At 45.7% G+C, this 21,979-nt stretch overlaps 1 protein-coding gene and 1 long non-coding RNA gene across 2 annotated transcripts; both read right to left on the bottom strand.

Annotated features, from left to right (window-relative positions):
- Window positions 1-2,312: 2,312 nt before the first annotated feature.
- Window positions 2,313-21,515, bottom strand: LOC149339644 (uncharacterized). Its single transcript, XR_016283550.1, has 3 exons — window positions 21,239-21,515; window positions 20,225-20,308; window positions 2,313-2,778 (listed from the first exon to the last, which is right to left on the bottom strand). It is a non-coding gene; the product is annotated as an uncharacterized LOC149339644 (long non-coding RNA).
- Window positions 18,144-20,217, bottom strand: LOC149339645 (uncharacterized). Its single transcript, XM_089550522.1, has one exon. It carries the CDS (start codon window positions 19,905-19,907, stop codon window positions 19,263-19,265), a length of 645 nt encoding a protein of 214 aa, XP_089406648.1. The 5' UTR covers window positions 19,908-20,217; the 3' UTR covers window positions 18,144-19,262.
- Window positions 21,516-21,979: the final 464 nt, after the last annotated feature.

The raw sequence follows: 21,979 nt of genomic DNA, 5'->3' as shown, positions 1-21,979 counted from the left end.
TTCAACAACACAAAACACGTCACAGCTCACAAGCACACACTAGAAGGGAGGCAAGGCCGAGCAGGCGGTCTGCGTCATAGCACATATGGGCAGATGTAATGAGCGTTGCTAATTGTGCTTTTGCCCCTTGTAAAATTTCTCCTTTTGCTGATAGGTGGCGCTGCTTAACCGGAAGGGCTTAGAAAACTGCTGAGAGCGGCTGAACACTGAATTAAAATAAATGGGCAGCTCAGGGATTTAAGCATTTGTACAGAAAGAACGTTGACTCACAGTAGAGGAAAATTAGTAAAAAAAAAAAACGAAGCAATAATTGGGTGAGAAACAAGGAGTGCGAAATAAATAGGTTTAACCGCCGGAACAGGACCTGTACTGGATTAATTCAATGGGAAGAAAGCAGACTCTGGACCTGCACAGAAACTCGAAAACGTAAATGAGGAAGGTATCGGTTCGAAGCGAGGTCAGGGTGTCTTATAACGCGGAGCTAAAAAATAAATTTAACCCAAAAAGATGACACATGTGCAGTGTGTGGTAAATCAGTGAAAACAATTGAGCATATTTTGCTTGAGCGTGGCAGTATCAATCCAGAAAGGAGGGTAGTAATGCTAACACATTACTACCCTCATTTTGGCTGCATCTGTTCATATGTCGTGTGATGCCACCGCCACCTTTCGGGAGCCCACCGCAGACTAAGCACCCACATTTGCCCTCCACCCGTCCACCCTACAGACGCCTCGACCCACGAGAAGCCCACGCAACCCTGTAACGGATAAGTGAAGCGGAACACAATTGAAATAGGCAACGAGACAGCGATCATTGGAGCAGCGAAATGTAACACCCATACTTCTAACGCAGCTTTCTCGCATCGCCTCGTATGATCGCTTTTGCGTATTCTGTTCACTTCTTTCGTCGTGAGCCCGCTCCTCCCGCATTTTTTGTGTTTTTTTTTTTTTTTTAACGACTGAGGGTGGCAAGCGCGTTTTACTCGAAAGACGCGAAGGTGAAGCTCTCGGAATGGCGCGCGTTCGACCCCTAAGCTGCTTTTCAGTTACAATGGGTCGGCCTGAGCGAGCCCGGGAACCTTCGCGGTGCTCAAGGAAACAAGCATATGTACGCGCGTGTGCGAGAGCTACAAAGAAAATCAAAGGTTAATAATAACATTGCTGTTGGAATGATGATGATAAATCGCTTAACACAGCGATAATAGGCGGCAACTCATTCCATTCGTTTATTGATAAATTTAGCGGTGAATTTTTTTCTTCAAGTACCCTAAAGACCAAATAGGGCATTATATGGGGGGGGGGGGGGGGGGGGGAATTAACATGAAAGCAAAACAAACTCATAACTACGAACAAGATACGGGATGGTGTTATCAGGATAAACCAGAGTAACAAATAAGATGGCAAGTATGCTGGTATAAAATTGGGTTAAATAGCCAGACAAACAAGACTGCAATACGGTAACAGAACTGTGATAAAAAGAAAGACAAAGGAAACCATGGTGTCAGGAAGTTTTAAAAACAAGTGAACAGTGCATGGCAGCTTAAGAAACAAACACTGGATGTTGAAATTAAACCGATCATGAATGCACAGAACTAAGGAAGGTAACTCAAAAACTAAATAACAAAAGCGAAAATGCTGCGCAGTCACCGTGACAAAGACACACAGATGGCACCAAAAAAAGCATGAGAAAGAAAACCTATACATTACATAACAAAACAGCACAATCACAGTACAAAGCACCTAAAAAAGCTAGCAATGCTGCTTGGAATGAGCTCGTAATACATTGTAATGTACTCGCAGAATATGTCAGGACAGTAATTTTAAAGTTTTATTGGTCTTTACGGCTGAAACAATATACTCCGGGACTGTATACTCTGCTGCGGAGAGCCATCTGTGCTTTAGTCCTCAATAGCTTTCTCTCCAGAGCTACAGAAAGCTATACGTCTGTCTATCTCACACCTTTCACACGAGGTCCAGGCACGAAAGCTAGCTAATAGGAGAGGGTTTGATTTCGTTAAGCATCGTCATGTAACCCAATGAAAGAGGGAAGAGTGGAGGCGCTGCCTGTACTAAGTGGTTTCGACAAGCACGCGTGGCCGCCATTAGCAGCCATATTGCTGCTTTGAATGTATCTCAGTAGCGTTGTGCATTTCAACGCTTGGAAAAACAGGAGCTTTTCTGAACACGCACTTTCATGATTTCTTTGTTGTTTTTTTTTAGTTAGCCGTACACGAAACTTCCCCTGTGTAAATTACGTCAGCGTCTTAATATGTCGCAATTAACTCCCTCTTTTCCTTGCCGGGCTTTGAGAACTTTATCCGGGTAGGCGTGCGCGCTTCACAGAAAGTGCCTGAGTGGTCACGTGAGCCACTTGGTAGGCGTGGTCCGTGTGAGCCGTACACCATTATGCAGTGAGTGGGAATCAGGGGTTAGGTATCGTTCTTATGTCCTCGTCTTACACACGGCTGAAAACGGTGAATCTTCTCTTGGTGCTTGGATGACGAAAACTATGAAATTGTGTGGAGAGGATGAAGACAAAGGGGACAGGCAAAAGTAGGGCAATTCATTTTTTTTTTTTTTTCACTTCTCAAATCAGGACGTTTCTGCCAAAAAGTTGAAGCTTGGGGCTTTCTTTTTTCCATGGTCACTCAGGGAGGTAACATGCCGATTGATGTTGAGAGTAGCTTCCAGGCCTCACAATGTTATGGTTTTCAGAAATTAGTGTTGTTGGGGTGGCGCTCCTCTCGGCGTGCAGGCTGGAGCACGTTGTGAAAGATACCTGCTCGAAAAACAAAAAAATCAATAAATATTAGCATTCGTGAACAAGCGACCAAACTAAAAAAACAAAGGGACCTTTCACACAACTTCTACCCTTCAGAAGTTCAGCATTGCGTGGGACGAATTCAGAATTTTAGTTAAAAGATAACGCATGCTCAGTAATTTAATGTCATCTTTTTTAGTCTCTGTACGTTGAGCCTCCGCTCCAAGCCTTGATTCCTGACATCTTTTGTAGTTAAGCACGCGGTGAAACCGGCTCGTCGCTCGGTAAAAGCGACAAAACCCATTCAAATTCACATCATTGTGTTGAAACAATGTTTGGCATTGCATAGTGGTTTCGCACGAAGTAATAAATGCTGTTTTACTCGTTTAGTGCCGCTACATGATCTCATAACCCCCTGAAATACGATCGCAAGCCCAGATTGTGCACTGGTTAAATGTACGATAACAGCCCCCCGCTAAGGAAATCTGGTTTGATTCACTCCACGTGTCGCCTATTAATTTTTGGTGAGAAAGGGTTCCAGGAATTATAGAATAACGATACAATGCGGCTTCCTAAAGCCTACTGCTTAGGCGGAGCATTGTACTTCTCACGTTTATTTTGCTCAGTCTCGAGAATGTAGCACCCGTGAGATACGTAAATCTAAGCTGCACCTGCCTCTCGCCGCACTCGATAGGTCGAGTAAAGTTAGGTTAAGCACGCACAAAGTGAAACCTCCATCACAACCAAGGTCTGATTCAAGCCGTATTACGACTAATGGCGTTTCGTTCACCTTGGCAGACGACAGTTATTTTCTGTCAGCCTCTCTGACATATAAATTATGAATTTTGCACCAACCTTAGTAACCCTTATGGGAATCTCTCCGACACAATCTCGCTTGCGCTCATTCCTGCCGCAATGAATAGAATTAATTTTAAATGTGGCACATCTCAGGTGTTCTTTTCTTGTGTAGATAGCAGTGCTTTGCCGCCATTATATAATGCCAGAATGATTCTGGTTATTGTCGATGCACTAGCGAGCAACCTGCACGCGCACTATAAACAAAAAGGAGTAAAAAGGAGTAAACTGTCCTCTATCCCACTCCCATTTGAAAAACAGAATATGTTAAGGTAATGTTCACTCTCATTTTACTCCCATATAGGCGTATTCATGTTTGCAGTGCGGTATTCGAAAGTAACACTTGGGATCTGCAGCTTTCCTCGACAAATGTTTACATGAACACACTGGACACAACGTGACGGAAATCCCATCGCTTGGCTTCCAACAATCTACATGTAACACACGGTGTATGAGCACGATCGTTTCCGTCTTTAGTGCGTGCGCATGCACTGAATTAAATATTTTATTTCATTCCGAAATATTAAGTTGGCTTTTGCTTAAACCTCGCGCTTTTGGTCACAACTGGTGTTAGAGTAGGCCCACACAGTGTGCAGCTTTACGTACCTAGCAATTTACTGTTGAAAAAATATGTTACGGCACCCTCTTCCACCATTTCTGGCATTCATCAGAATCAATACTGCAAGCGACAAGCTGCACTACGCACCGTAATGTAGGGGAGGAGGAATAACCGCAAACTTGACAGGACTGAAGATCGAGAAGAGGACAGGACGAGCGGTAACTAGCAACTGAAGTTTATTGAAAAAAGACATGTTGCAGCAAAGGTTGCATCTGCGCATAGCGTACGGGAACTAAGATAGTGACACGTGGAACACACAAGATAATTAATGATATACATCGAAACGAACAAGAAACGAACAAAAAACAACAAAGAAATGCCCGTCACAGGTTTAACAGAAACCGGGTCTCTTTATCTAAAAGCGCCACAGAAGGCTCACTCACACACATATCAAGCCCAAGTTTGCGCATGTGTGCCGCCTCTAAAATCTCTCTTTCGAGTTTCTTTGTTGTTTTTTGTTCGTTTCTTGTTCGTTTCGATGTATATCATTAATTATCTTGTGTGTTCCACGTGTCACTATCTTAGTTCCCGTACGCTATGCGCAGATGCAACCTTTGCTGCAACATGTCTTTTTTCAATAAACTTCAGTTGCTAGTTACCGCTCGTCCTGTCCTCTTCTCGATCTTCAGTCCTGTCAAGTTTGCGGTTATTCCTCCTCCCCAACATGTCTGACCAACTGGCCCAAAGCTTCCCCTTGCTGCACCGTAATGTATTTCGTTCTGCGCGCGTAAAAGACGATATGAATGACGTGTGTCGCCAGACGACAAAAAAACAATGGCTCAGAATTTATCGCCCGATTTCAGTTTGACGGCATAAGCTGAGCAGTAAATACTGTCTTGATTCTAAAATTTCGCACATTGCACGTGTTGCATGCAGAACTTCTGCTCGCATGAAGAAGCGCAACTTTGTCGATGTATTTAGAGCAATAAAAACCCTGAGAGCGCTTTCTCAGTGCTTCTTGTGTTTGCTTGTGCATTTTACATATTAAGGCGAAAGCCTTTAATGGGTCATACTGTCGTCCGTCCGTTAGCAAAGCGTGTCACACGCGTGTAACTCGGGAACTAAAAAAGATAGAAGAAAACCAATGGTTGCTTCAGATAGAGGAGGAAAAAATTAACTTATAAGCCAAGTTCGATGACTGAAGAGTAATTAGTTAATTAATTATAGGCAAAAATGTCGAAATCGCATTGAAGTAGCGCGGAAGTCGATATAGCCACGAGAACGGTGTGACGTCACATTCACCGGATGTCGTCACGGCATAGTGAAAATTGTCACAGAATGGTCGGGAAAACGTCGGACTTGTGTCAAATTAGATGGAAAAATGTGTAATTAAGCGTAATTAACACTTAAGATCCCCGAAAGATCTATGATTTGGGTATCGATATAACCACGGGAACGATGTGAAGTTTTACATCCTCTTTTAGAACCTATGCAGTAGCTGATGGCAGAGATGAGGCAGATATACGGTTTCTTGATGCGCATAAAGTGAACAAGGGAGGGGAAGGTTTAATGGTGCTTGCAAACGTTTTGACGAAAGAACTTGTCTTCGACTCGCCAAAGCGTTCATCATTGGCGGTGTCTCCATAAGGTATTCACTCCGAGAAAGAAGCCCCGGGGCTTTTTCACGGAGTGAAGGCCCTATTTACCCCACCAGTGATGAACGCTTTGGCCAGAAGAAAAGACTTTTTGTCGAAACGTTAGCAAGCTCCCCGCAGCTTTCCCCTCCCTTGTTCACTTTGTGTGCGATGGCTTATAGTACCTCTCATGTTGGGCTATTGAGTACAAGTTAGTGGGCTTGACTCCTTTCGACGGCGGTTGTGCTTCGAAAGAGGCGCAGTGTAAAAACCCGCGTTTAAGGACACTTCAATGGACGTTAAGTAATACCATGTGGTCAACATTGGTACCTCTCCACTGCGGTGTGCTTCATCCCCAGCGTTGCATCGGCGCGTTGAAGCCTGAGAATCTTGATCTTGCCTCTGCGACCCGTGTGCTCTCAGGCACACCGAGCGAAGAGAGTAAGAGTATGAAGGCCCTTCAATACGGTAAATAAAGCTTATTGAAGACAGATTGTAGAAACTTTACTGTGAGACGCACGTCTTGATGTCTCTTGTCCAAATCAACTGATGGGAGCTTTTTTAGCAATCAGCAGACCGCCAAACCGTTTGCTGTTAGCGCTACTGATTGCTTGCGAAACTTCAACAAAAACTGGAGGAGACACTTAAGCTGCGCCTAAAGGGTATGTCGCGATGGCTTCAATGGGTTAATGCCCCTTTTTTTTCGGAATTAGTCACTCCCTACTTTACATTCATGTATCCCTGGGAGTCCTCATACCATTGCTGGTGAAATGGTGTAGCGGTTAAGCGACGCACCATTTCACTATCTTCACCGAATGATGAAGCAAAATGGGGGACTCTTCTCTTTATAACTCTCATTTTGAAATAGAATTTCTGGGTCTCACCCCTCCCCAAATCCGAAGTGGAGTAAAAGAAAAACAGTGTGTCAAGCATACCTCACCAACGCATTATACAATAAGTGAAAAATCGTGATATTAGATTTACTCATGCCTCACACTGATATGACGTCCACGTTTCATCTCTATTTGTTTTACATTGCCGACGCACGAAACATTGCAAGCGACACCCGACTTTTTGAATTGTCTCACAGAAAAATAAAAACGGCCTGGTTTTAAAGTAGAGATTCAAAAACGCTGCACTAAATGAAATCAAAATTATATTTTATAATCTCAGGGACACGATGAGCCCCCAGACGTGAAGAGACCGCCATGGTTGTTCTCTCAATACCAAGAGCAGTTGTCTGAGAAAGTAATAAAAAAGCAAAGAACTGAAAAAAAAAAAGACGGTTAATTCTGCACTTGCGAGATACAGCGACAGCTGTCGGGTTATTTTCGTTTTGCGATATACTGAGAGAAAGAATTTGAGAGCGACATACATAATTGTATAGGTACAGACTACTGTTATTAATTTTTAACCTCCATTTTCGACTAGCACTCCTCTCCAGTCTGCTGCTCCAAGCGCGCGACGCTGTTTCGATCTCGACAAACCCTCCCTCTTGCTTCCAGGTGGTTGGCGGTGGTTGCCGTGCCAACCACCTCCCGGTTACGCATTGAAAGCTCTCACTATACCCTCCTCCTTTCCCGTGATTACCACCATCCAGTTAGGCCGACTACTGCGACGCTAAGCCAAGGCAATGTCCTTTAACAACTGTAACTGTAAGGGGGAGTTGACGTAATGGGTGTGATTACAGAATAATGATGGGTGAAAGCGCAGCGGGTGCCACTAGCGGCGTTTACATGAACCTGACCGCTGTGGGTCGAGTCAGGGGATCGAGTTAGCAAGGTCAGTCCAACTCGACGACTGCGTGTTTAATGAACGCGATTCTAGCGAGTCAAGACCGCTTCAACTCCAGCGACACCAAGCGTCAAACAGCGCAAGCGGGAGAGGGCAGTGGCAGACGAAAAACAGGTTCGCATTTATCCTCTCCCCTCCCGCCAATCCGACTCTTCGACTCCATTCTTTTAGAAAGGCGGGTTAAGCGAGTTAGCCAACCCCCTGCAGGCGAGTTAACTCGACTCGCTCTGCCGCTTATTTTACTCGGCTCGACAGCGTTTACATGAACCCGACAACTGGTGTTTTACTCGACAGGCAAACACGGCTCGACTCGATCGAGTTCATGTAAACAGGCCTACTGTCTCATTGAATACACCTTCGATGCCCGGCAAAGGGGGGGGGGGGGGGGGGGGGGTGCTATCAGAGAGGGAGAAGACGGAGAAGGAAAGGAGGGGAAAGTCAACCACTAGAAGACTCCGGTTTGCAACCGAGCGCTGAGAGAAAGGGTAGAGATATACAAGTAAAGGCAAAAATATACAAAATTGAAGGTCAAAGTGAGCCGCATGTGTAAAGAGGTATTTGGAAGAAAGAATGTGACAAGTGAATGTGCTCAGGGGCACAGTTGCGACTCTATTTAACCGCAGTAATGACAGTCAAACGGGTTATGCGACCTTCCTTGCGACGACCACTTCACACGGACGACGACCAGGAAGATTCGTGGGTGTCTCGCCAACGTCGTTCACTCGTCTACCGCGGAGAAAGGGCTTTCTTCGGGCTGGCACATGATATCGAGATAGACAAAAAGAGAAGCAGTGGAGAAGGGGAGAAGGAGGGGTCTTGCAGCATGCGTGGCACGGGACAAAGGACGAAGGGATTTTCCGGACGCTAAATTATGTCGCGCAAGCAAAAAGCCATGTTATGTGCTAGCTCATTAATGCAACCTACGTGGCATTATTGTAAAGTTCTCTCGTTGTTTTTTTTTCTTTCGTTGGGGGCGCCGAAAATTTGTGACAGCGATTACGCGCGACAAGCTCTCGAAACAGCAATTTCCGCCGGTACGCTACAGCCTACGTGGAACCCAAATGAAGGAGTTATCTTGCACGTCACGCACAGTCGGCATGCTTATCTCGGCGTTCTTCGAATCGAAACAATTAAGCCGGGAATAATGTTTTTTTTTTCGTGTTGACGCCCTCTCCCTCTCAGTCTCTTTGTGATGACGTTTCATATCAGTGCAGGTGACGCTGTAGGTACATTTCACAATACCTTCCGGCATCTTTGAATCAAGGCTATTTCATTATCCTGCCCTTTATACACATTTCATCTGTGAGCTTCCTGGCCGTGCGTTTGCATTCTTACTGCGAAACTACCGGGGATAGTTTTCCTCAGCCATACAATGACGCGCATGTCTTACTTTACATATCAATCCTTAGAGCCACCGTTCTGATCTGCCTGTTTAAGTCACTGATCATGCTTTGCAATTCATCCCCAGAGTGACTTAGCAAGGCAATGTCATCAGCAAATCGCAGATTACTAAGATATGCTCCATTAACTCTTAACCCCCAATTGTTCTCAATCCAGACATCTGAGTATCTCCTGTAAACAGGCGGGGAACAGCACTGACGAGATCGTGTCTCCCTGCCTGACACATGCCCTTTCCTTATTGTAATTTTATTGCCGGCTTTATTAATAGCTTTAGTGGCTGTGCAGACGTTATATATATCTTCCAGGATTTTTACATAAGGTTCACTTACACCCTGATTCCATAATGATTGCATGATTGCTTCGTGCATTATGAAGGCTATATACATATAGGGGTTGGTTGTATTCTGCGCATTATAATTAGTAAAATAAGGGAGTAATTACTCATTGACGTCCACCCAAGCGCAGCCATACGGCTACAAAGGAAAGCTATACAGCTTTCTCAAAAACATCGCAGTTAAAGAAAAATTCGTCCTGGTCCGTGGTTCGAACCCGGGACCACCGCTTCACAGGAGCAGTCGCTATACCAATTGAGCTAACCGGGACGGCAAGCTTATGGTAGGGCGAGAGCGAATTGATCAATAACTCGAAGTGGAAACAGTGTTGACCAAATGTTTAGGGGAATCCCCCAAGGTGGAGTAGATTTGTAATAAGGGAGTAATTACTCATTGACGTCCACGCAAGCGCAGCCATACGGCTACAAAGGAAAGCTATGCAGCTTTCTCAGAAACCTCGCAGTTAAAGAAAAATTCGTCCCGGTCCGGCTCCTACTCCAGCGTCCTACTCCACCTTGGGGGATTCCCCTAAAAATTTGGTCAAGTAGTAAAATAATAAGTAAACAATAAATGTAACAATAATAATAGTAAGTAAAATATTACGAAAGTAAGAATTAATATGCAGAAAGCCAAAGTAATGTTCAATAGTGTCAGAAGGGAATATCAGTTTTCAACTGGTAACGGGGCGCTGGAAGTGGTAAGAGAATACGTCTGCTTAATGCAGGTAGTGACCGCAGATCCGTATCATAAGAGTGATACAACTAAGAATAGGGTGGAGTACATTTGGCGGGTTCTCTCAGATCATAAATGGCAGCTTGCCAATATCCATCAAGAGAACGTATAAAACAGCCTTATCTTACCGGTACCGGGTTTGATTTGATTTATGGGGCTTAACGTGTCAAAGCAACTCAGGCTATGAGGGACGCCGTAGTGAAGGGCTCCGGAAATTTCCACCACCTGGGGTTCTTTAATGTGCACTGACATCGTACAGTACACGGGCCTCTAGAATTTCGCCTCCATAGAAATTCAACCGCCGCGGCCGAGATCGAACCTGCGACTTTCGGGTCAGCAGCCGAGCACCATAACCGCTGAGCCACCGCGGTACTGACCTATGTGGAAGAAACGTGAAGGCTAACAAAAAGGGTTCATCTTAATTTTAGGACAACGCAGCGAGCTATGAATGGAAATTGATAGGAGTGACGTTATGAGACAGGAAGAGGGCAGAGTGGGTGAGAGAAAAACACGGGTTAATGACATCGTAGTCGAAATCGAGAGGAAAGATTGGGCTGGGTTTATAGGTATATAGGTTTATTAAAACCAAATACAAATCAATCTTGAGTGCATAACAAAAGTTAGTACAGCAGGAGGTTCCAAATTAAAACTGTCCGGGAGACCTCCAATCAGAAATACGTGAGCGCAAGTATGCTATTTTGGCACAGGAGCTGGAAAAAGGTATAAATCAAATTGAGCCCTATTAGTATAACTTGCTGCAATGAATAAGTTATACAATAGTCTGCGGGCATAATTTTTCAGGCAAAAAAAAAAGCAAAGGCATAAAACGGCAAAGCGAAAGAGCATGAGAGAGAACCCGCAATGCGAACAGCAAAATAACCAATAGTCGTTAAGGGTAACGGGCTGGATTCGAAGATAATACAAGCGTATCAGGGGGCGGCAGAAAGTTAGGTGGGTGGTTAAGATTAAGAAGTTACAGACAGGACAGAGGTAAGTGGAGAGATACGGGAGACGTATTTGTCCTACAGTGGGCGTAGTTGGGCTGATTATGATGATTATTTCCCAGAAGAAAATGAGCAGCTGCCCGCGCCGCTGATAAATTCGAAGATACTTCATTTGTTCGCGCAGGCGTCACCAGCCAGATTGCAACTAAGCTCTTTCACAGCGTCACGCATTTGCATAGCTTCGCCCGAAAGTGGTCGATCGTCGGTTCAAGCAGGATAAAATAAATACCAGTGCAGAAATGTCAGCAGCCCCCTCTCCCGCCTCCTCTCTTTACTTCCCGTCTCTCAAATGCGCCTCCTCTGAGGACTGCTTGTATCACATGACAAGTATTTTTTTCTTTATTGCATTTTCACAACGGGTACAAAGAAGTAAAACATGTCAGCAACACTTGCACTGACACGGCAGGTTAAAATTTTTTCAGTTCAACCAAGTCATCCAACACATTTAACCAAGTTGGCTGATCAGTCAGGCAGTTCCTGATACACTTCCCTCAGACGTATGACACCTTCAATGAAATGCTCGCGTGGAGATCTCACAACTACTTCTGCATTGTTGAATTGTGTCCTTGTTTTCCATAAACTATGGTGGCCAAGGAGCATAATAGTGTCATAAGGGATGTCCTGTTTTCCTACTGGTAAGAACCTGATGCCATGCGGGTGTAGTGGTAAATCTTTCTTTAAGGTTCTTTGAAGCCCATCCCAGAAGAAAAACGCATCCCAACAATCTAAAAACACGTGATCTATTGTTTCAGGTTTTTTACATAGAAAACAACGCTTTACCAGTCGTTTTAGCTCAGAGGTTATGGCGCTCACATACGATCGCTGCGGCCGCATCCCAGTGGAGCCGAAAAAGTAAAAAGCGTCTGTGGAATGTCGACGCACGGCAAAAGACCGCAGATGGTCGGAATTAATACGGACCCTTTAACTACGACACTCTTTATCTCTCTATCCTCCTGCTCTGATCCCTTCATCCGGCATAGTTGGGTTGTCCGCCTAGAGTGAGACAGTTACGGCTATCGATTACTATTATTGGAGCATTATCATTAGCCCCTGTAAACACTTAGAAACGTGTCTTTCCCGGCTCAGTCCTCACATATATTTCTATAGACAGTCCATAAATAGTCTTTACACAGTTGACAGACAGATGGAATATTCGTAAGCGCTCTCGCTGGCAACTAGCAAACATGAAAGTTTTGGACTCACATGCTTCACCAAAAAAAAGCCCCTAGGAGAAATGCCGGTGTTGAAAGGGGAAAAAAAAAAAAGCAATGAGGTGCAAGCCCATGTGCACAAGCACGCCTTTGAAAGAGTATCGCTGGCTGAGCGCGAAGTACACCCACTGTCAAAAATATACAGCACATCGGGTTTGGTCCTGGGCCATGCAGCGCGGCTCGTTATGTCTCGCCAGCCTGTGAAACCTCTGGAAAATTAGAGCAATTCTCGTCCTTTCTCCTACGGACCATGGAGCTTCCTTGGGTGTCACAAGAGTCCCCCTACACGGTTTGAAAGCGAAACCCGTGGGCTGCACACTTTTGGCATAGGCAGTGCGCGTTGAAAAATTAATGCATGCTCGGCGGATTCGTGCATATCTCCCCTAGTTTTTGGGCGCATACTCAGTAATAATTGAACAGAGTATGGCGCGACAACAACAAAGACGTAAAGAAGCACGAAATGCCTGCAGAAACGTATAGTCATGCCATGATCTGTTCGACTATAAACCAACTAGCCCAAACCAAAGTACTGCTATAACAGCTGAGCGATACCGCGCCATATGATATAGGCCTGCTTTTTACGGTGTTAAAATTTCTTAGCTCTTTTCTCACTTCTGTGCCGTTGGCACTGGCGACCGCAAGCCCACCGCCCGACACCCACCGTTAAAAATCCGTTTCCCACGTACGACCCATTTGTGCGCTGTTGCTGCCCTGCCATGCTTTTAATAGAAGACTAACATTCAGTAGAGCAACGCCTTCCCCACGCAAAGTAGCATGCCAGCGAATTTTAGACGCAGGCTTAATTCTCTCGCAAGTCCTCGCATTCTCTCGCAAGCGCAAGTCCTGTGTCAGTCTTTCTTGTGTACGCCTTTTTGCAGCCCTATTTTTCCTTTTCTGTCTTAAATTCTCTCTTTTTTCACTAAAGGGCTTCTCCCCCTCTCTCTCTCTCTCTCTCTGATTTCCATACCCAACAATGCTGAACAAAAGCATTTTTAAACGAGAAAAAGTTTATGAATGCAATTTTTTTTTCCTGTATGGTAATATTTAACTATACAATCAATATATCCACAGATCTCCTGTCGGCTAGATTGTCTTATTTCTTTTATTAACGTTTTTGTTATCGTCAAAAGCGTTCCGCATTTAGCGATGGAAACATTACCAAAGAAAGATTCTGCTACATATCAAAAGATTGGACCATTATCTTCATAATTTTCATATCAGTACCGTACAGATTTTCAATATTCAAATTTTTTTCCCAAGAATGTTGTACATGCGTTAATGACCTTCAGCACCCACTAATTTTGCAACTCGCAACCAACCCCTAAGCAGTCACCGCATCCAGTAAAGCGTGTATCGATCCCGCCTTTCAAAACCGATGTTTAATTAAGCGTATGCCAATACATAATGCATTTGAGGGATCACAGAGCCGTCATCACTGCGCATGTGGTTTCCCCTCTCTTGTTAGTGTCCTTGTGGCGCCGCCGTTCATCATGCACCAACTCGCCCCTCAGGCCATTCTTCTTAAAAAACTCCACCAACAGTTCTAATACATCTCCATTTCTCTGCAAGTGCAAGCCAGCTAAAACTGGATCATTTGCTTTATAGATTCGTAACCATTCTGTGATCTTCCCTTAGAATTTTGCTGTACGAATTTTACATGCGTCCGGCAATCTAAAATGGCATTTCCCGTTTTATTAATCAAATGATGCGGGCTATGCAGATTAGATAGACGGAGTTGTTCAGGAGGAGCCAGAGATATATACTTGGACAATACGAACAGCAGGGCAGGAGCTAAATAAAGAAACTATTGCGTTAAGATACACTCCCCAGTAAGTCCGGTTTTTAACCAACTCACCTCAAAACAGGTTCACCCGTTCTCTTCGCATCTGTTTTCTTTTGTTTTTTCTCCGCACTCGTACAATGCAAGTGCGCGCAGGGACCTTAGATACAGCTCGCGTTCAAGGCACAATGGAAGATGAAGCCGTGACGACAAAACGAATATATTTTTCTCTCTAGTTTTTATTCTTTTCCCGGCCTGTTCACTGTTCGGTTATCAGATGCGGGCTTCTCGAACTGGGCGGCTGTCGATAACAGAACCCTCGGCGCAGTGAGCCTCTTATCGGGACACTCTTTCAGGACACGAGTCGGAGGCACGTACTAGCGCCCGCCAAAGCCCTGGAAGGCAGCGACGTCTGCACGCCTCCCGTGGCGACGACAGGAAAGGTGCTTCGCGAAAACATCGCGCATTGTTCCTGCGGCACAATAAGCCGCCGACTGCAGCAATCCTCGCGTGCAGCCGAGTGGGTGCATTGTTTTTTGTTTTGTTTTTTTGCCTACCCAGTCGCCTCACTGAAGAAACGGTCCGTTTCTCCTCCCTTCCCGAGTCCCGAACCCCCTTGAACGTTGAGTCCAGTGGCTCAAGAGCGTCGTCAGTTGCGACGATACGTTCGACACCGCGGCCATAGAAAACTGTGGCCATGCTGCAGTCACAGCATGCTGACACCCAGTCGCACTCCGGCAGTGTTACTGTCCGAAAACATTTCGCTGCCAGTACAAAAAAGAGCGGTGGCAACGGACGGGAGGAAGTCAGGTGGGCGGATGAGATTAGGAAGTTTGCGGTGATCAGGTGATCGCAGCTGGCTTAGGAGAGAGTTGTATGGAGATCCCTTGAAGAGCCCCTGTGCTCGAATGAACATAACTGAGCGTATGGTGACATTGGCGACAAAAAGAAGACAAGAGAGAAGTTTAGAAGAAGGGGAGCAATAGAAAAAGAACAAGGAATTAAGGGTGAGATCAAAGGAGGCAGGAGAAAGAAATAACGAGAGAAATAATGGCGAAAGAAATAAATAGAAGGGAACGAAAACTGGCTAAACTAGGCTACAGCTTAGTTCCAACATGAGACGAGAGAGGCATTAATTTGCATCCCTTTATTTTCTCCACTTCTTCTTCTCTTCTGTTTTTTTCTTCTTCTTTAGCTTTCTCTTCTCCCGGCTCTTCGTTTGGCTTGCCTTGGCGTGTCGCCGATCTGTTTGGGCTCTGAGACAAGAAAGAATAACTAGAAAAATACTTCAGTGACATGACAACGCACGGTACGCTCCCGTTTAAAGCTCTCCCCTTAAAATGCGCAAGACAATATTGAGAGGGAATGACGGGTGGAGGCTAAAAGAATTTAAAGGGGGGGGGGGGGGGGGGGGGGGCGTTAATAACAAAGGAACAAAGAGCAAAAATCGGACTGCGCCACTCCACGGCGCTAACGCAACTTTGTTTGCGCGCGTCACACATATCTGCAAGGCACCGTTGCTATTAGCTGGTGGCCATGACACCGCGAACTGCACTTATGTTTTGACAAGCCTGGTGCCCCGCCGCTCTGCCGACTAGGTCATGGGCCTATTTTTTCTTTTGTTTTTTGTATTGCTGTAGCAACACACATATATTCACACAGAACGGGCGCAGTAAAACAGACGATAAACCCTAACCATGCAGCACCTTCGACAGAGCGGTTCCCGCTGAGAACTCTTGTCATTTTTACGAGATCATCCATTAGTCTGAATTAGTCATTGACGTATCGAGATCTCCCAAGTATTCTTCGGGACTTGCTTGTAATAGCAATGAAACACGCAGGTAGAAAGAACATGCGAAAGAGTGCCATTCGGCTGATAGCACGAAGCGTGTGCCTACACCTTTAGGCACCCGAAGTAATGCTCTCTGTTAAGCTATTCACTGTTGATATCCGTGAGAGGCGCAGAAAGATAGTGCATGCAGGTAAAGACAGAGTATGCATCCATCTAATCCACCTGGAAAATAGTTTTGCTTAAGCTCTTAAGCTCTGAGAAACTACTGAGAATAATACGCGAGCAGAACGCAGTCTTTTGGCTTAAAGGAGAATAACGGTCTGGTTGTTTTTCTTGTTATTCATGCCTGTTCGTTTCGCTAATTGCTAATTTCGTTCCTCACTTTGAAACAGCCTTAGAAAAGTACGCGAATCTTTACTCATAGAAGTAATTTCTTTTACCGTCGTGCTATGCAAGGCAGCCTTTAATCACAGATTGCGATGCCTTATCTCTGCACATATTTTCTTGTTGTCCCTTTTCCGAAAATTAATAGCACGCTCTGACGCACTTATCAGTTCCGAAACCATTGCAAAACATACCGTCGAAATGCGTCGATCAAGCGCGATATAACGCCAAGATTAATTTAGTATTTTTTTTCATTGTACCTCTTATCTCTTCATTCTCTGTCTACGTGATCCTGACAGCACCGCCGATATGACAAATCAGCGCTATCCAGTCATAACTACCTGTATTGTATAGGAGGTTATTAATAAACGAGAATAACCGAGTGTTCTCTGGCGATGTGAATTCCAGTGGCTAAACGGCGTCCCTTATGTGGTCCGACTGTGTTTCCCATTCACGTGCCTTGCACGCTGCCCCTAGCTGCGCCGCCTGTGCATTCTTCAGCAGCGCTGCTCCAAACGACGATACGGCGCTATCACGGGAGCGACGCGTGTTTCGACTCTCATTCGTTGGGTTTTGGTTCATTGCAGGGCGATTCCGGAAACCGCGATGACCTCTATCGCTTTATTTTTAAACGGGAACTGGGAGTTGACGGAGTCATCAGTGCAGCTTCAGTGAACTACTGGATCACATACATAACTCTCGTAGTACACATCTTGGATGCATTGATGCGAGTGAGGAGCGTGCCAAACTGCGAATACGCAGGCTTTCGTTCGCCGACTTAGCAAATCTATTCGGCTTAGAAACTGCATCAACTCAAGTGACCTTGAGACACATTCTTTTTCTTGGCGTTATAGGTTCTTTATTTCTTCGATCCAGCTGATACTGTGGTGGCAGATGTAGGCTCAAGCTCGGTGCGAACACAGGCAACACACACGATCCCCGGCCAGTCATGCTTCATTTTTACTCGCGATTGACGAAAGCCCAGGAATAAGTCAGAAAGAGCGCCCGAAAGAAGCGGCCCCTCTCAGAATACATCGAGGTTTCATAGCATCGCATGACGCGCAAACGCATAATTGCACCAATCAGTGCCTTACAAACAATGTTGCATCGCTCTGCGATCCTCCAACCGGGTAGGAATGTTTGGCCTCAGCGATTGTTTCTTTCTTTTTTTTTTTTTGACGTGAAGTGACAAAACAGTGATTGCGGAAGACTTTGTCCACAGCAGTGTAGATTGCCTCGCTCCGCAGTGCTTTGTTTTGGTTGTCGGTTCATCAGCACCGGATGCGTTGTATGATAAAAATGTCACATATCCAATTCCGTCACTGAATAAAAAAATATCCTGCTTGATGAAACGAATGCCCACCGACCGTGTATACTCGCAGGTATACAAAACGCCAGTATATCGAGAAACAATTTTATGTTGCCTCAGTGTTGAGCAACCTTCGTCGCCTTCGCTGACTCGTTATTGCCCTCGTTACAGAATATATATATATATGTATATATATATATATATATATATATATATATATATATATATATATATATATATATATATATATATATATATATATATATATATATTCTGTAACGAGGGCAATAACTTAGCATGACTGCATGAAAAACAAACAGTTGTTAGCTTCCAGAGGCTTTACATCATTGCCGGTAAGCAAGTGCCCCGCCTGTCCACACTGCATGAACTAAATCGAAACACTTGCACCACTGCTTGCTTGCAGGACCAGTGTCTTCAAGGTCGAGGACCACCAGATGATGATCGAAGCTGACCTTTCTTTTCTAGTTAGAACTGCAGCAAGGCAGGGTGATGTGCTTACGCAAAATTCGCCCCAACAGCAAGATCACATATTTTATTGCAATGTTTCTAACTGCAACAGAGCCATCATAACAACCTACGGTCACTCATACCAACAGGTTTCATTTTCTCAGAAGTTGCCGATAAAAATACAGTTGAACCTCGTTATAACGAAGTTGAACGGACCCGGTGATAACTTCAGTATAGCCGTAGCTTCGTTATAGCCCATGCTGACCGAGCTTCCGAGGGGAATCGTCACTGCTTCGTTATACCCATTTTTCTTTATAGACAGTTTTCTTTATAACGAGGTTCGACTGTAGAAACAATGTAGACATCTACGTCAGCTGTGTCAGCGCAAGAAGAAGCGGCCTTCCATGAGATTTCGCTTCCTGCCCTCTCATGACCAGAGACGAAGGAAGATAATGACTTGCGGTTTTCACTTTAGCTGCAGTTAGCACTTTCTTCTATTATTTCTCTGGGCAATGAACTGCGACACGACGGCTGTACATCGAGTGACAGGCGCCGATAATGCCACGGCAGGGACCTGCAGAAGAAGCGTTGATACGAGCCTTCCCACTGCGACAAAGTGTTCGTCGCCACCGCACTGGCGCGGAGCTCACTATAGTAAAAGAAAAAGAGAGACAACTTTGCCTCCAGACAGATAACTCAAGCACGTTACAGATACGTGGCGCCCAGAAAAACCAACAGTCTGTTGGTTGTTTCCTCTTGCATTGCGTGACTAGATAACACTAAGCATTTTTTTTTCTCTATAATTCGCAAGCAAGAAAAATTTCTTTGCCAATTACTTTTATACTGTTTATAGAACTGCAGATTGCGAATTTGACGTGAGATTAAAACAGCCAGACATTAGCACCCACACAATATTGGATAATATAACTTGGAGCCATACCCCATCGCATTCACATACATCCTATTCTCCGCCAGGTTTCATCGCGCCTGCTTGAACGTTGGTAGAGCGGTGAGTTACGCATAATGATAAGTGCTCAGAAAGTTTAAAAGATGTAGCTACGTACTGTGCAGGCAGGCCCCATAAACAACCAATGTCGATGAAGAAGGGGCACTTTACGAAATGCTCTGTCATTGCTAGACTTCCAGACAGCACGATCCGCACAACACACTGATGGATGACAATGTGGCGTGTCTCGACAGCTCTCCGTCGATGACTGTAGATAACATGAAATGACATTCAGGATCAGTCAGCGCGGCGAATTGTTATTGACGACGTCCACGTTGATGACGACCATCTCCTTCGTCACCGGATCCGGCACAGGCACCGTACAGTGTTCGGGGATTGATATAGGCGCGCCACTTCGGCTTTGCTTGCGGTGGGCTTCCAGCGCCTTCCTGGACCACTTGCCGAGTGCCTCGCTGGCCAGCCGGTCCCACTCGAGGCACGAGAACGAAGGCACCACCAAGTGGCCGCAGTTGAAGCACTGCCTCCGCACAACCTTGGGCAGTCCGAGTCTGCCCAGGTCGAAGAACACTTCCACGCCGTCGTCCGTCCAGCGGTGGTCGCAGCGGCGGCAGTGCATCTGGGCACGTCCCACTGCGGAGGCCAGCTTGGCCCTCGCCAGGAGGCTGTTGCGACTCCATCGAAGCCTCTGGTAGCTCTTGGCGCTGCTTCCACAGCCGCCTCCACCCCCAACCCCTCCGTTGCAGACGCCGTTGGCTTCGCCCAGGAGAGAACTGGACGCGGCGATGGACTTCTGGACGGAGTCCCTAATGGCCTTGGAGACCTCCGGCTTGGGCGGGGTGCTCGCTTTCTTTTCGGCCTGAGGAACCGCGCCGTCCGCTGTTCCGCGTTGGTTGGCGACGCTTGTTGAACTTCCGGAGGCACCCATCGACGGCTTACGCTCAAGGACTCACTGCACGCAATACCGTCCGACGCCGCGTACGAGGCGAGTGCCGACGAGCACGTCCCGCTTGTGTTGCTCGGCTGCCAGAGCTCACGGCTATCGGCGACCGTCGCCCGTTCGCAATCGGACTCTCATACAGCGATAAGCGGCGACAGAACGGAGCAGCACTGTCGCGAAAGCGCCACGGAGGTGGGCCCAGTGCACTATGGACGCCCACGGCAATGCGGGAAGCTTTTAATATTTATGAAGTCTGTTCAAACACACCGCACGTGGTTCTCCGCGTGGCGGAAGAGAACGCCCACCTGGTTCACTCGCACTCTTTCTCTTTCTCTCGTTTTCATTGCTTTCTGCAGCTGACGCTTGAGAAAGCAGCCGGTATAGGGGGGCTGGAGGGAAAAAAAAAAGCACACTGATGTCTACCCGTGTGTACACAGCGACGCACCATGCGGTAATTCAGCCACTCCATGTCTCGCCGTTTAGGGTATATGAGTGAATTTGTTCCCTACAGTACAAGCCAGACGCCAGTTATGAGCAACATATCAACGCCTTTTCTTTTTTGGAACCGATGTTGTATATCCAACATCACTTACTTGTAAAGGTAAAATTAACAGCGCAAATGAAATATAAATACGGAGACAGGAAGAAGACAAGACAGGCGCTGTCTGTTGTCTGTCTAGTCCTCCTTTCATTTGCGTAGATAATTTTACCTTTAAGACACATGCGTGGGCTGTCCCAGATACTTCTATTACTGCATCATTTGCTTCATCCCAAAGTTGCGGTAGTTACACCAACTTTTAAGCGCCCATATAATAATCGCTGCGGTGACAAAGGTTAAATGTAATATTTGCTGCTATTCCCAGAAAAGAATTCTTAAAATCGATAAGGTATTTGACAAACTGTGAACGCCGAAGACTCGATAAATGGCATGATCCGTGTGATCCTTGGCATATTTTATCGATGATTTTACAATACGCATGTGTTATAACAAATACATTCAAATAAACATAAATACGTGAACATTTTTAGGTATCCAGGGACTGATAGAATGTACTGGCATTATAATGGAAACATATCTGCAGCCCATGAACTGCAGGAAGTCGTCTCAAGTCCCCTCCATTCACGAAAGTAAGCAAACGTACACAGAAAAAAACGAGATGCTAAAGAATGAAATAAGAGCTTCCAATTCGTAAGGTATGCACGGTAAACCTCGCTCTTTTATATCTGTCTTGCAAGCGCTTCTCTCAGTTCCTAAAAAGTGAAAGAAGACTTTTCAGCATGCCTGCTATACGAGTGATTACATATAATAGTTTACTCACGCGCTTTCTTTTGGGGTTGGCTTCAGAACACAAGTTATTACTGCTCGCGTTGGTCAACGTTTTGCGGGCTATACAAATCCAAGCAACGATCTCACTCGCTCCCACTTCCGGCCTGTAACTCTGTTTCTTCGTTCTAGAAGTAGTAGAACCCTCGGTTTGTTCATCAAAATTGCGTATCTTATCACTTCTTCCTCTTCGATAACAGCCATATTACTCCAACATGCTTGCGATAAGCGTCATCTTGCTGCCTTGGAGGAACCACGCACGCAACTTTAGAGACAAGATATCTACTGCCATGCGAATCCGAGGCACGAGGACGAGCGTAGTATGAAACTTCTTGGAACGCAGCCACGGGAATCGCTGAATTACGTCACACAGCCCCGTAAAGCGTCGCGTACAACGCGAAACGGGTCGAGGGGTGTTGGACGCACGCCCCCGAGTCATGTGACGCTTTGCGTCACGACGTCTGTGAGGCAATACTCGTACGTTACAGCCGGGGACGGAGCTCTCGGGGATTCCTCTGCGGTATCGCTCGACGGGGCGCAAAGCATTCGTGCTGGTAAGGATAACCAAGCATTTAGAAAGGAGAGACCACACGGCGTCTCTATAAGAGTTGGCTGCTGAGCCAGCTGATACAGTATAAACACGCGAGAAAATTAGAAAAAGCGGGAGACGAACCAGCCAAATCCGGTACTAACCGCATTTACATCCGCAGTGACAACTGTAGAACTGACCTTGTTG

The sequence above is a fragment of the Amblyomma mixtum genome, chromosome 6, assembly GCF_055824585.1.
Source record: "Amblyomma mixtum isolate Tamu chromosome 6, ASM5582458v1, whole genome shotgun sequence".
NCBI classification, from domain to species: domain Eukaryota; kingdom Metazoa; phylum Arthropoda; class Arachnida; order Ixodida; family Ixodidae; genus Amblyomma; species Amblyomma mixtum.
Note: the sequence above shows the minus strand (reverse complement) of the source record. Positions and strands in the feature narration are given on the sequence as shown.

What these genes read in the sequence shown, in the direction of transcription:
- LOC149339645 (XM_089550522.1), bottom strand. Translation starts at nt 19,907, where the DNA reads ATGGGTGCCTCCGGAAGTTCAACAAGCGTCGCCAACCAACGCGGAACA.